Genomic DNA, 12,522 nt, shown 5'->3' with positions numbered 1-12,522 from the left:
ACAGAAACACCATATTCAATCATTCTTATAGAGATTGTGAGGTCCTGAGGGCCTATGGCAGGAAGCCCCAGGGGTTTGAGAAATGGTGTGGAGCTTGATTCCCAGGTCTAGTTGCGTGGCCTTGGGCAACTTAACTTCTCTTAGGTTTAGTTTCTCATTGTAAAAAGAAACTTATAATTGTACCAATCTCATACAGTGGTTGTGAGAATTAGATGAGATAATAATGTATACAAAGTGCTAAACTGAAAGCCTGGTTCCTGATTAGTGCTTAATAAATGTTAACTCTTATCACTAGTTTTTTTCTTTTTTCTTTTCTTTTTTTGAGATGTAATCTTGCCCTGTCGCCCAGGCTGGAATGCAGTGGCGTGATCGCAGCTCACTGCAACCTCCACCTCCTGGGTTCACGTGAGCCGAGATGGCGCCACTGCACTCCAGCCTGAGCAACAAAAGCGAAACTCCGTCTCAAAACAAACAAACAAACAAACAAGCATGGCACCAGTCAAGGAAATAGAATTCTAGGAGCAGACATGGTCACCTGCAGACTCAGAGGAAGGCCATGGCTGTCACAGTCAGGGAGGAAGTTGCTTCACTCCTAGCAGGAGAAGGTGGCTCGTTTCCCAGGGCCTGGCAGTTCCATCAGTTGCTGGTGAGCAGCCACTTGCTTCAATGAACCATGATAAGCATCATCCATTCTAGGCCCTGCTGGGTCCCCAGTGGAAAGGAGACTCACAGGAAGGGGTAGAATGGGTCGAAGGCATTAATAAATCATTAGGTTTCTTCTGAATTGTTTCTTCAGCATTTCTATAAAAAATACTCTACTTTCTTTCCCTAGAAAGACTACTGTGTGGAATCTAAGCGGTTGATGATGTTGGACTCTGGTTTTCCATGTTTATCATTGTTTGTTGTTTCTTTTCAGATAATTTCCCTGTAACATGTTTTCTTACTTGCCTGGTGACTTCAAACTTTATAGATTTGCTTTATAGTTCAGTTTTTAAAGAGGTGTCTTTGTAATTGAGTTGAGCTAGTAGTGGGCTAATGCTGTGGTGTTTCAGCTTCTTTTTTTTTCTTTTTGAGATGGAGTCTCACACTGTTGCCCAGGCTGGAGTGCAATGGTGTAATCTCTGCTAACTGCAACCTCTGCCTCGTGGGTTCAAGTGATTCTCCTGCCTCAGCCTCCTGAGTAGCTGGGATTACAGGGGCCAGCCACCACACCTGGCTAATTTTTTGTATTTTTAGTAGAGACGGGGTTTCACTATATTGGCCATGCTGGTCTCGAACTCCTGACCTCGTGATCTGCCCGCCTCAGCCTCCCAAAGTGTTGGGATTACAGGCGTGAACCACTGCTCCCAGCTGGCGTTTCAGCTTCTAAATTTTACAGTTGGCTGGGCACGGGCTCACGCCTGTAATCCCAGCTCTTTGGGAGGCCGAGGTGGGAGGATCACTTGAGGCCAGGAGTTGGAGACCAGCCTGGGCAACATAGCGAGACCTCATCTCTACAAAAAATTTAAAAAAAAAGAGAAAAGCTGGGCGTAGTGGTGCGTTCCTGTGGTCTAGCCACTTGGGATGCTGAGGTAGGAGGATTGCTTGAGCCCAGAAGGTCGAGGCTGCAGTAAGTTGTGATTGCACCACTGCACTCCAGCCTGGGCAATGGAGTGAGAACCTGTCTCAAGAAAACAACAACAACAACAACAACAACAAAAAACAAATAAAAGCAAATAAAAATTAAAATAAATAAATTTTACACTTAAGGGACTTCTTTAAAGTGGACACAAAACTTCATAAAAGCCTTCATCTTCACAACACTGGGCCTTTAAGGCTAAGTTCTAAGAAAGATGAGGAAACAAAGAGTTATATTGTAACTTGGTGGTTAATTTAATTTATTCATATATTTAACCACAGTCAGCATGTAGTTGTTTTCCTCTAAGAGGCTCACTTTCCAAAACACAATTTGCAAAATATCTTACTTCTCCACAAGGCTCTTTGTGTTTAGTTACCCTTTCATTTTTGCCAGTTTATCTTATGTAGTTACTTGCCTACCTAATAGGCCCCTGGTTGATAATTGACTCTGTAAGCCCCTTTTCATGGCATGCTCTCTGAGCCACCAATAAATCCCAAAGCCTTCGTGTATTAAATATAATACAGGGCTACATTTTTGTATATGGCTGCCTTCTAATCTAGGAAGCCGTAACAGATACTGATATAAAGGCTTGCAGGACAACCTTACCTTTGACTGAGGAGGTCAGTATTGATTTCCTGGAGAACTCAGAGAGATATAGAGCATTGTTTTCTGGTATCTGACTTCTTTTGGAAAACATTTATCTTGGACATTAGTCTACAGTGGTCCTTATCAACTACCGTTTTCGTTATTGTGGAAATTAGTCGGTTTCGGAATTTGGGCCAATTTAATGAATAATGAAAGGAGTTCACATATCTAGGGGGAAATGGTCTTTTTCTTTTTCATTTCAGTCCTTAAGAAAGCATTTGTTTACTTCTTTACCCCCGGCAGTTTTAAGGGCTATTGTTTCTCTGCTCTGAAAATCCATTGTATTAACACAGGACTACAAATTCACCCTCCAAATGAGATGTTAATTTATCTGATTTATACTTGTGTCCAACTGGAGCTTTTCTGTTTGCAAATTTCCTGTAAAAAAATGTGTACTTTTTCAGTACACATGAGACCCTAATTTCAGTGATCCAATTTACCTTCAAAATTATCTTGGTCAGGTGCCATGGCTCACACCTGTAATCCCAACACTTTGGGAGGCCAAGGCAGGAGGATCTGAGACCAGCCTGGGCAACTTAGCGAGACCCTGTCTCTACTAAAAATAAAAAAAATTACCCGGGCATGGTGGCATGCAGCTGTAGTCCCAGTTACTTTTGGGAGGCTGAGGTGGGAAAATCGCTTGAACCTGGGAAGATAAGGCTGCAGTGAGCTGTGATCACACCACTGCACTGCAGCCTGGGCGAAAGAGTAAGACCTTGGCTCTATTAAAAAAAAAAAAAGTTGCCGGGCACGGTGGCTCACGCCTGTAATCCCAGCACTTTGGGAGGCCGAGGCGGGTGGATCATGAGGTCAGGAGATCGAGACCATCCTGGCTAACACGGTGAAACCCCGTCTCTACTAAAAAATACAAAAAATTAGCCGGGCGTGGTGGCAGGCGCCTGTAGTCCCAGCTACTCTGGAGGCTGAGGCAGGAAAATGGCGTGAACTCTGGAGGCTGAGGCAGGAGAATGGCGTGAACTCAGGAGGCTGAGGCAGGAGAATGGCGTGAACCCAGGAGGAGCTTGCAGTGAGCCGAGATCATGCCACTGCACTCCACACTGCCCAGTGTGGGTGACAGAGCGAGACTGTCTCAAAAAAAAAAAAAAAAAAAGAAAAGAAAATTCCGTCAGATGCAGCGTATAGTGTCATCAATGTAAAAAGCCATGTTTTGCCAGGTGCTGTGGCTGACCCTTGTCATCCCAGCACTTTGGTAGGCTGAGGTGGGTGGATCACTTGAGGTCAGGAGTTCAAGACCAGCGTGGCCAACATGGTGAAGCCCCGTCTTTACTAAAAATACAAAATTTAGCTGGGTACGGTGGCACATGCCTATAGTCCCAGCTACTCAAGGAGGCTGAGGCATGAGAATTGCTTGAACTCGGGAGGCAGAGGTTGCAGTGAGCTGAGATTGCGCTACTGCGCTCCAGCCTGGGCAACAGAATGAGACTGTGTCTCAAAAAAAAAAAAAAAAAAAAAAAAGTCATGTTTTACATGTTGCTATGTATAAAACCTTGATAGTCAACTGGTCAACTGGCTTCTATCCAGACTTTGTTAATACTAGCATAACGGCCGGGCGCGGTGGCTCATGCTTGTAATCCCAGCACTTTGGGAGGCCGAGGCGGGCGGATCACGAGGTCAGGAGATCGAGACCACGGTGAAACCCCGTCTCTACTAAAAATACAAAAAATTAGCCGGGCGTGTTGGTGGGCGCCTGTAGTCCCAGCTACTTGGAGAGGCTGAGGCAGGAGAATGGTGTGAACCCGGGAGGCGGAGCTTGCAGTGAGCCAAGATCGCGCCACTGCACTCCAGCCTGGGCGACAGAGCGAGATTCCGTCTCAAAAAAAAAAAAAAAAAAATACTAGCATAACACATGACCATAAAAACTTTAGATTGGGTTAAAAACTATTTTGAGCAATTCTGTTTATCCAATGATGTTTGCGGGTCATTTTTGTCTTCAACAGCAAGAAAGATGTGTAAGAAAGAAAGAATTAGTAAAAATGCTTACACCAAACAATTAAATCAAAGAGTAGTTTATTAAAAAAGAATCAAACAGAAACTCTAAGTACCAGTGTGTACATTGTACACATTTAAATGACTCACGAGAATGAAGTTTTTTCAAATATATTAAGATCACACCACCTTGTTGTTTATCGAAAGATATTCAAGGAGAAAGATCTGATTCTCCAAACTGCATCTGAGATTGCCACTTTAAACAGACCTCATTTCAAACATGCAACAACGCCACTGGTAATAAAGCTTTGGAATGGGTGCTCATTCTATTATTTCACTACAAACAGCATAGAAAGCAAGATAAGTTGGGAATTTATTCTAAAATAGAATGGAGGTTGTCATCATCTACACCAGCACCCCTCACTCCTCTGTTGCCATTTTTAGCAAGTACTCCTTGTCGATCTTGAACAGTCTCCAACCCTCTTCACTGGACAGATCAGAAGCACCTCTTCTTTTATAGAAGTTGATGGATGACTCATTCCATTCTGCTACCAAGAAGTGCATGCTGCTGCAGCGACACCTCATTGCAACCTATCATGAGAGAGTAAAACACACACTTGGTGACATTTCAGCCTGCTTTCAAGACCCAATTTTTATTCCATCATTAAAATAATCCAGTAAACTTACAAATTTGGAAACCAAAAACTAAGACATACCTGGCTTAGATTCTTCAGAATTTCTGATCCTATGCCAAAACCTAAAAAGAAAGAGAAGCACAATTTAAAAAGTCATTGTAAGGACTTATAACCCTGAACTCTCTTCAAACCCTCTGCTCCGAACTCAATCATACCTCTATAATCACTCATCACGAAGAAGTCCTCAAGATACAATAACTTGCCAATCCACGGGTCATAGGTAAAATAATACATGGCAAAACCAACAATGCTGTGTCCTGTAATAAGAGTATCACATGAGATGTGCAGAAAGAAAACATTCCATAAAAGTTGCAGCTGCAGAATCAGAGGCCTATGATAGGTTTTAAAAAACATACATGCATGTATTACAGAAACAAGTAGCCATGACTGTCTCATGATTTTTATGTGAGTGCAGTCCAGGCCACTGCTGGATGATCTCACTGTTCTGAGAACATGTATTTGCAAAAAGCACACATCAGAACGCACTGAAGTCAGGCTACAACTGTGGACTGGCCACTCTGCAGTCTGCTGGAGCTCACACTCAGGAAGTGAGAACGCTTTCATTACTTTGCCAGAGCAAAACTGCTATGGTTTTAAACTCAACACACACATTATTCACATCCTATTGGTATACTGGTATGTTGACTTGGGAATACGTCAGGTTTACACGGCAGTTCAGAATAGTAAATATTTGGAAGTTTACAAACTCTTGCTTCCTTAAAGGTCAGAACATCAGGCCAAAGTACAACGTTTAATTTCAGAACTTGCCTTCCAATTTACGCATTTTCAATTTGCTCTCCCCATTTGTTGAGTCAGAAGAAGCAGCATTGCCCAGAAACAGGTATTACGTAACATGCACATACTCTAAAAGTACTCATCCCTTGTTTTCTGCTCATTTCTTCTAGCCTGAGGAACAGACGTCAGAAAAAAAGCAACCACCCAAACAACTTCCCCTTTTAGCTGAGCTGTCTTCTGACCAATCAACAGGGACCAGCCAGAAAAAAAAAAAAAAAAAAAAGGCATCTGACACCCTCTTAACGGGTGTCTACTATTCCAAATGGAGGCAAAGGTTTCAAATTAAACTTTCTAGCCATTTCATATTCCTTAGCAAACAGACAGGAAGCGAGTATCATAGTGGGTTTCTGATCTACCGTGTTTGAAGTGTGTGATAATAGGACCTTACCTCATTTATCATGATCATCTACTTTATTGTGTAAAGGATCTTTTAGTTACCTCCCCGCCCATCCATGTACACGGAAGGGCCATGTACATGGCGAAGCTAGAGACTGTAACCTGAAGATTGGGACAAATTAAAGAAAAAAATGTGATTTAACACAATTACAAAAACTGTTACGTTAGGGTCAAACAAGAACCATTTTATGAAACTGAATTACAACAAATGACATTATACCTAACTCTTCCGGGTCTCCACAGCACTTATACTTACTTAAGCAGCTTAAACTCTTCCGAGTCGCCACAGCACTCTGATACTTACTTAAACAGCTCTTTTAACCTGCCCTAGTATTCTTAAGTGCAGCATATCTAATTTTTTTTTCCTCAGTAGTTTGAACACTTGCTGGCTATTTTTTCTGTCCAAGTTCTCAGTAACTTCGGCCTGTGTAGTCAGTGGTTCTACACAGCCGACACTACTTCTTACATAACACTCGGTCTCTCTGGCTTCTGGAAAGGGAGAGGGGTTACCTTCCGGAGTCCAGTGCTCTTTGGGCACTTCTGCAACCAGGCAGTGGTAAAAGGGGTGCTCTCCAAAACCATCTTCTAGCAGATCTGCAAGAAGGGGGAGCAGGGACGGTAATGGCCTTGGCGAAGGTGACAAGCACAGAACGCTTGTCCCCCGTCCCGCCACTATTGAATTACCTTTTTCAGTTAAGATTACTTGTTCTTCCATGTATTCATATTTAGCCAGCTCCTGGGGGGATGCACATAGGAGAGAAAAAAGTAGAAAACAAAATGAGGCTCCAGCCCGGCCAGCTCAGGGGAACGGAATGGGGAGGGCGGGCGGGGTGGCGGCCGGGCCGGAGATGGGCGCAGAAAGGGGAACAGGCTGGGCTCTCACACCGGCCGAGACCTCAAGACGTGAATCACTCCACCCCGAGAAACGGAGCCACCTCCACCCCACGCCCCGGGAGGAGCTCTGGCTCTCCTCTACCTTGATCAGCCGCAGTATGTCACTGCAGTCGGCGGCAGTGGCTGGGCGGATCACGAATTTAGCCATTTTCGTCTTTTGCTTTTCTTCCCTTTGCGGACCAGGCCCCTGTACTTGAACAGTAGGAGGAGGTGGTTCCTCATTCGTCTCCCGGGAGCGTCCTCTTCTCAGTCAGGCTGGCACCATGACCCAGGGAACCTCGGCGAGTAACGGATAAACCTCAGTCGACCTGCGACTAAGAGCTGCGCACTTGAACATTGGCCCGGCTCGGCTTTTAAGCGCAAAGAAGCCCCGCCTCGGGCCGTGAGGTGGGACCTCTCATCCAATGAGGCCGCGGCCCCGGGGCGCATCGTTTCCTCTCCTAGGCACCACCCTCTCTTCCGGGCACCCGTGTGAACCCGGAGGACAAAAGTGGGGGTAGCGGGGCTCGCTGTGGGATTCGCTAGTGGCGCCCTCTGGTGGCGCTTCGCGGAGCCTTGGCGGAAACCCTACTGGGAGCCGGTGTGTCCCCCAGTAACATTTGCAAATGAAAGAGGGGAATTCCCTCTGCAGCCCCCCCGACAAGTGACCTTGCTCTTTTCTCCTTGGCCGGTCAGGGAAGCAAACTCAGGAGCCCTGGCCTTAGGAGATGGGAGGAAGATTAAAGCAGCAGTTCTCAACTCTAGATCCTTTCTAGAGTTTCGGTGGGAGAAATAGTTTTAGAGTTATAGACGTCATTTGCCTTTTAAACTCACAATGGAATTTTCCAGAGGCGACCTGATGTCTAATGATGACACTGCTCTTATGACCAAAGGAATGTGAGCTCGTATATTCTTTTAGAATTTCCTAAGGTAGGTTATTTGGATTTCCCAATAATCTTTTTTCTTTATACTTGTAGTTTTTAGAGTTGACAGCATATTTTTTCTTACTTTTCTAGCCTTCTTATACCTTCTTAAATCTCTAATCTTCCTTGACACTTGATCTTGACACTTTTCCTTCTGCCCGAGGTACATTCTTCATAATTTCCTTTAGTAAAGATCTGCTTTTGCCAAACTTTCTCAGTTTTGCTTATCTGAATGTGTCTTTAATTACTCTTATAATTCTTTTTTTTAGACTAGTCAAGTGCAGTAGTGAGAGTAAAATAAGGAGTTTGATCTGTAACTGATTGTGAACAATCAACTGAGATAACTCACTACCTTTGGACCAGCCCATCTTAAAATTCTTGAAGGATTTATTTCACTGTTTATAGATTTTGAGGTTCAGAAGTTTTCCTCTTTCAGCACATTGATGATATCTGTCTTCTGACTTCGGTTGCTGTTGAAATTTGTTGTAATCCCTACATGATCCATCTTCTGTGCTTCATTTCTTTTAACTTTTTTTTGAAATAATTATACATTTACATAATATGTGATGATGTTATTGCTCTGGTGACTGAAAGAATATGTGCCTGTGTATTCCCATGTTTTTTACAATTTTCGAAGGTAAGGTCTTTGGATTCCTTGATAATTTTTTTTTTTTTTTTGGTAGAGATAGGGTCTCACCATCTTGCCCAGGCTGGTCTCGAACTCCTGGGCTCAAGTGCTCCTCCCACCTTGGCGTCCCAAAGTGCTGAGATTACAGGCGTGAGCCACCACGCCCGGCCAAAACAATCACTATTCTATTAAACTAAGCAATCCAAAAAGAAGATGGCTTTGGTTTTGCTTTAGTTACGCAGCTATCACTAGTGCTTAGTCATAGCGGTCTAATTTACTGTTACCAGGAAATGTATGACAAGCTCTCCTAAGTGTTGACATTTTAGACAGAAGCGGAGGAGGAAAAGGCCTTCTGGTCATCCATGAGGTCTAGCCAACACTGTCAGGAAAGACTAGTAGCTGTAACTTAGGCAGTTGAGAATCAGTGATTTTTAAAGATCTTTGAGAAAGACGTTTGAGTTTCATAATCTCTCAGGGCGACTCAGTATCCGTGGAATCCCCCTAGGGCAGGAAGGGTAACAGAGAATCTACTTCTGCTTTCTTTTCTACGTACAGGATATTGCTAGCAAAGGCAGAGAATCACTTGTTGAATGTTAGGGGTGGTCTTTTGGGGATAGTCTGATCCCTCGTTCTACAGAGGCAGGTGGATCACGAGGTCAGGAGTTCGAGACCAACCTGGCCAACATGGTAAAACGCCGTCTCTACTAAAAATAATAATAATAAAAAAATTGGGCATGGTGACGAGTGCCTGTAATCCCAGCTACTCAGGAGGCTGAGGCAGGAGAATCGTTTGAACCCAGGAGGCGGAGGTTACAGTGAGCCGAGATCGCGCCATTGCACTCTAGCCTGGGCGACAGAGCGAGACTCCGTCTCAAAAAAAAAAAAAAAAAAAAAAGTGGAATAGTGATTGTTTCATTAAAATGCATTATAATTTTTTCTATTTGTTTTTCCAGTTTAAGTTTCTTTTTTCTTTCTTTCTTTCTTTTTTTTTTGAGATGGAGTCTCACTCTGTCACCCAGGCTGGAGTGCAGTGGCGTGATCTCCGCTCAGTGCAACCTCCGCCTCCCGGGTTCAAACCATTCTCCTGTCTCAGCCTCCTGAGTAGCTGGGACTACAGGCACACGCCACCATGCCTGGCTAATTTTTGTATTTTTAGTAGAGACAGGGTTTCACCATATTGGTCAGGCTAGTTTCAAACTCCTGACTTCAGGTGATCCACCTACCTGGGCCTCCCAAAGTGCCAGGATTACAGGCGTGAGCCACCGTGCCCGGCCCAGTTTAAGTTTCATGATCTTTTGCTTTGCTTTGTCCTTATGACAAGAAGAACCTATTCTGAAAAACAGATGGTGGCCAGGAGTGGTGGCTCATGCCTGTAAACCCAGCACTTTGGGAGGCTGAGGTGGTTGAATCGCTTGAGCCCAGGAGTTTGAGACCATCCTGGGTAACATAGGGAAACTCCGTCTGTACAAAAAAAATACAAAAATTAGCTGGGTGTGGTGGCGTGTGCCTGTATCCCAGCTATTATACTTGGGAGGCTGAGGTGGGAGGATCACTTGAGCCCAGGAAGTCGAGGCTGCAGTGAGCCATGATCACGCCACTGCACTCCAGCCTGGGTGACAGAGCGAGACCCTCTCTCAAAAAAACCAAAACAGACGGCTAAAAAAGCCCCCTGTGACTGTGTTTGTGGACATGAAGAAGCCTAGAACTCTAAGAAGTTTGAATGTTTTTCATGGCAGTGAATCACATTATGCTTTTCCATTGTCATGAATGGATAGATGCAACCAACATTACATATATATATATATATATATATATATATATATATATATTTTTTTTTTTTTTTTTTTTTTTTTTTAAACAGAGTCTCACTCTATTGCCCAGGCTGGAGTGCAATGGCACAATCTCAGCTCACTGCAACCTCTGTCTCCTGGGTTCAAGTGATTCTCCTGCCTCAGCCTCCCACCTGCCACCACGCCCAGCTAATTTTGTACTTTTGGTAGAGACGGGGTTTCACCACGTGGGCCAGGCTGGTCTTGAACTCCTGACTTCAGGTGATTCACCCGCCTTGGCCTCCCAAAGTGCTGGGATTACAGGTGTGAGCCACCACATTCAGCCATATATATATATTTATATATATATATAAAATAAAAAATTATTATTTTTTGAGACGGAGTTTTGCTCTTGTTGCCCAGGCTGGAGTGCAATGGTGTGATCTCAGCTCACTACAGCCTCCACCTCCCGGGTTCAAGCAATTCTCCTGCCTCAGCTTCCTGAGTAGCTGGGATTACATGCATGTGCCACCACACCCTGCTAATTTTGTATTTTTAGTAGAGGTGGGGTTTCTCCATGTTGGTCAGGCTGGTCTCAAACTCCTGACCTCAGGTGATCCACCTGCCTTGGCCTCCCAAAGTGCTGGGATTACAGGTGTGAACCACTGCGTCTGGCCTATTTTTTTTTTTTTTAAGAGACAGGGTCTTGCTCTGTCACCCAGGCAGGAGTGCAGTGGCATGATTATAGCTCACTGCAGCCTTGAACTCCTGGGTTTAAGCGATCCTCCCACTTCAACCTCCTGAGTAACTGGGACCACAGGTATGTGCCACCATGCCCGGCTAATCTTTAAAATTTTTTTGTAGAGATGGGAGTCTTTCTTTTATTTATTTATTTCTTTTTTTTTTTTTGAGACAGTCTTCCTCTGTCACCCAGGCAAGTTCTGCCTCCCAGGATCAAGCGATTCTCCCACCTCAGCCTCCCGAGTAGCTAGGATTATAGGCGTGTGCCACAACACCTGGCTAATGCGATAGGAGTCTTTCTATGTTGCCCAGACTGGCTTTGAACTCCTGGCTTCAAGGGATTCTCATGCCTTAGCCTCCCAAAGTGCTGGGATTACAGGCATGAGAAATCTCATGCCCAGCATGGAATTTATATTTAAAATGGCATATATAGCTCCTGAACAGCAGGGGGAAAATGGTGTGAAAAAAGGGATTAACTGTCTAGCATTTGGAAAACTTTTATTTGGTTAGTGAGTTGGCAGATGAACATGTGTTTACTGAGTCTTGTGCTAGGTACTTGGAGGTTTTAAAGGATGACCAAGTTTTGAAACCAGCCCTCAGGGTATACACATTACTTTTAGAGATGTGTGTGTGGTTTTTACAGCAGAATTTAATCTTTGTGAGAAAGAGAATCCCTGTAACTGAGGAGGATTGGGTAGGGGAAGAGTATTGGGAAGGGAATCAGCCAAGGCATTGTCTTAGGCAGTTTGCTTTAATTGTCTCATTTGATTCTTACAACTTTTTTTTTTTTTTGAGACAGAGTCTCGCTCTGTTGCCCAGGCTGGAGTGCAGTGGCATGATCTCAGCTCACTGCAACCTCTGCCTCCTGGGTTCAAGCGATTCTCCTGCCTCAGCCTCCCAAGTACCTGGGATTACAGGAATGAGCCACCACACCGAACTAATTTTTGTATTTTTAGTAGAGATGGGGTTTCACCATATTGGCCAAGCTGGTCTTGAACTCCTGACCTCAAGTGATCCACCAGCCTCGGCCTGCCAAAGTGCTAGGATTACAGGCGTGAGCCACCATGCCCAGACTAAATTTTTTTTTGTTTTTTTGAGAGGGAGTGTTGCTTTGTCACCCATGCTGAAGTGCAGTGGTGTGATCTTGTCTCACTGCAACCTCCGCCCTCTGGGTTCAAGCGATTCTCCTGCCTCACCCTCCTGAGTATCTGGGATTACAGTCATGCGCCACCACACCCAGCTAATTTTTTTATTTTTTTTATTTTTTAGACAGAGTTTCACTCTTGTTGCCCAGGCTGGAGTGTAATGGCGCAATCTCGGCTCACCGCAACCTCCACCTCCCAGGTTCAAGTGATTCTCTTGCCTCAGCCTCCCAAGTAATTGGGATTACAGGCATGTGCCACCATGCCCGGCTAATTTTGTGTTCTTAGTAGAGACGGGTATTCTCCATGTTGGTCAGGCTGGTCTCAAACTCCCGACCTCAGGTGATCCA

At 44.5% G+C, this 12,522-nt stretch overlaps 3 protein-coding genes across 4 annotated transcripts in view; 1 reads left to right on the top strand and 2 right to left on the bottom strand.

Moving 5' to 3' along the window:
- Positions 1–4,274: 4,274 nt before the first annotated feature.
- On the bottom strand, positions 4,275–7,396 carry SAT1 (spermidine/spermine N1-acetyltransferase 1). Its single transcript, XM_055269053.2, has 6 exons — positions 7,073–7,396; positions 6,781–6,832; positions 6,607–6,690; positions 5,061–5,162; positions 4,927–4,967; positions 4,275–4,801 (listed from the first exon to the last, which is right to left on the bottom strand). The coding sequence occupies exons 1-6, from the start codon at positions 7,136–7,138 to the stop codon at positions 4,631–4,633; spliced, it is 516 nt and encodes a 171-aa protein (XP_055125028.1). The 5' UTR covers positions 7,139–7,396; the 3' UTR covers positions 4,275–4,630.
- On the bottom strand, positions 7,074–7,212 carry LOC129476266 (uncharacterized). Its single transcript, XM_055269054.2, has one exon. The coding sequence runs from the start codon at positions 7,210–7,212 to the stop codon at positions 7,123–7,125; it is 90 nt and encodes a 29-aa protein (XP_055125029.1). The 3' UTR covers positions 7,074–7,122.
- Positions 7,397–7,455: 59 nt separating the features above from the next.
- The window catches only part of ACOT9 (acyl-CoA thioesterase 9), a 73,553-nt gene continuing 68,486 nt past the window's right edge, over positions 7,456–12,522 (top strand). The window contains exon 1 of one of the 2 annotated variants that reach the window (XM_055269042.2): positions 7,456–7,899. The gene's annotated coding sequence lies outside the window, so the exon portion shown is untranslated. The remainder of the gene's footprint in view (positions 7,900–12,522) is intronic. The other variant, XM_055269043.2, reaches the window with a different exon arrangement.

Source organism: Symphalangus syndactylus, chromosome X (genome assembly GCF_028878055.3).
Source record: "Symphalangus syndactylus isolate Jambi chromosome X, NHGRI_mSymSyn1-v2.1_pri, whole genome shotgun sequence".
Taxonomy (NCBI): domain Eukaryota; kingdom Metazoa; phylum Chordata; class Mammalia; order Primates; family Hylobatidae; genus Symphalangus; species Symphalangus syndactylus.
This window is presented reverse-complemented; position numbering and strand designations above follow the sequence as displayed.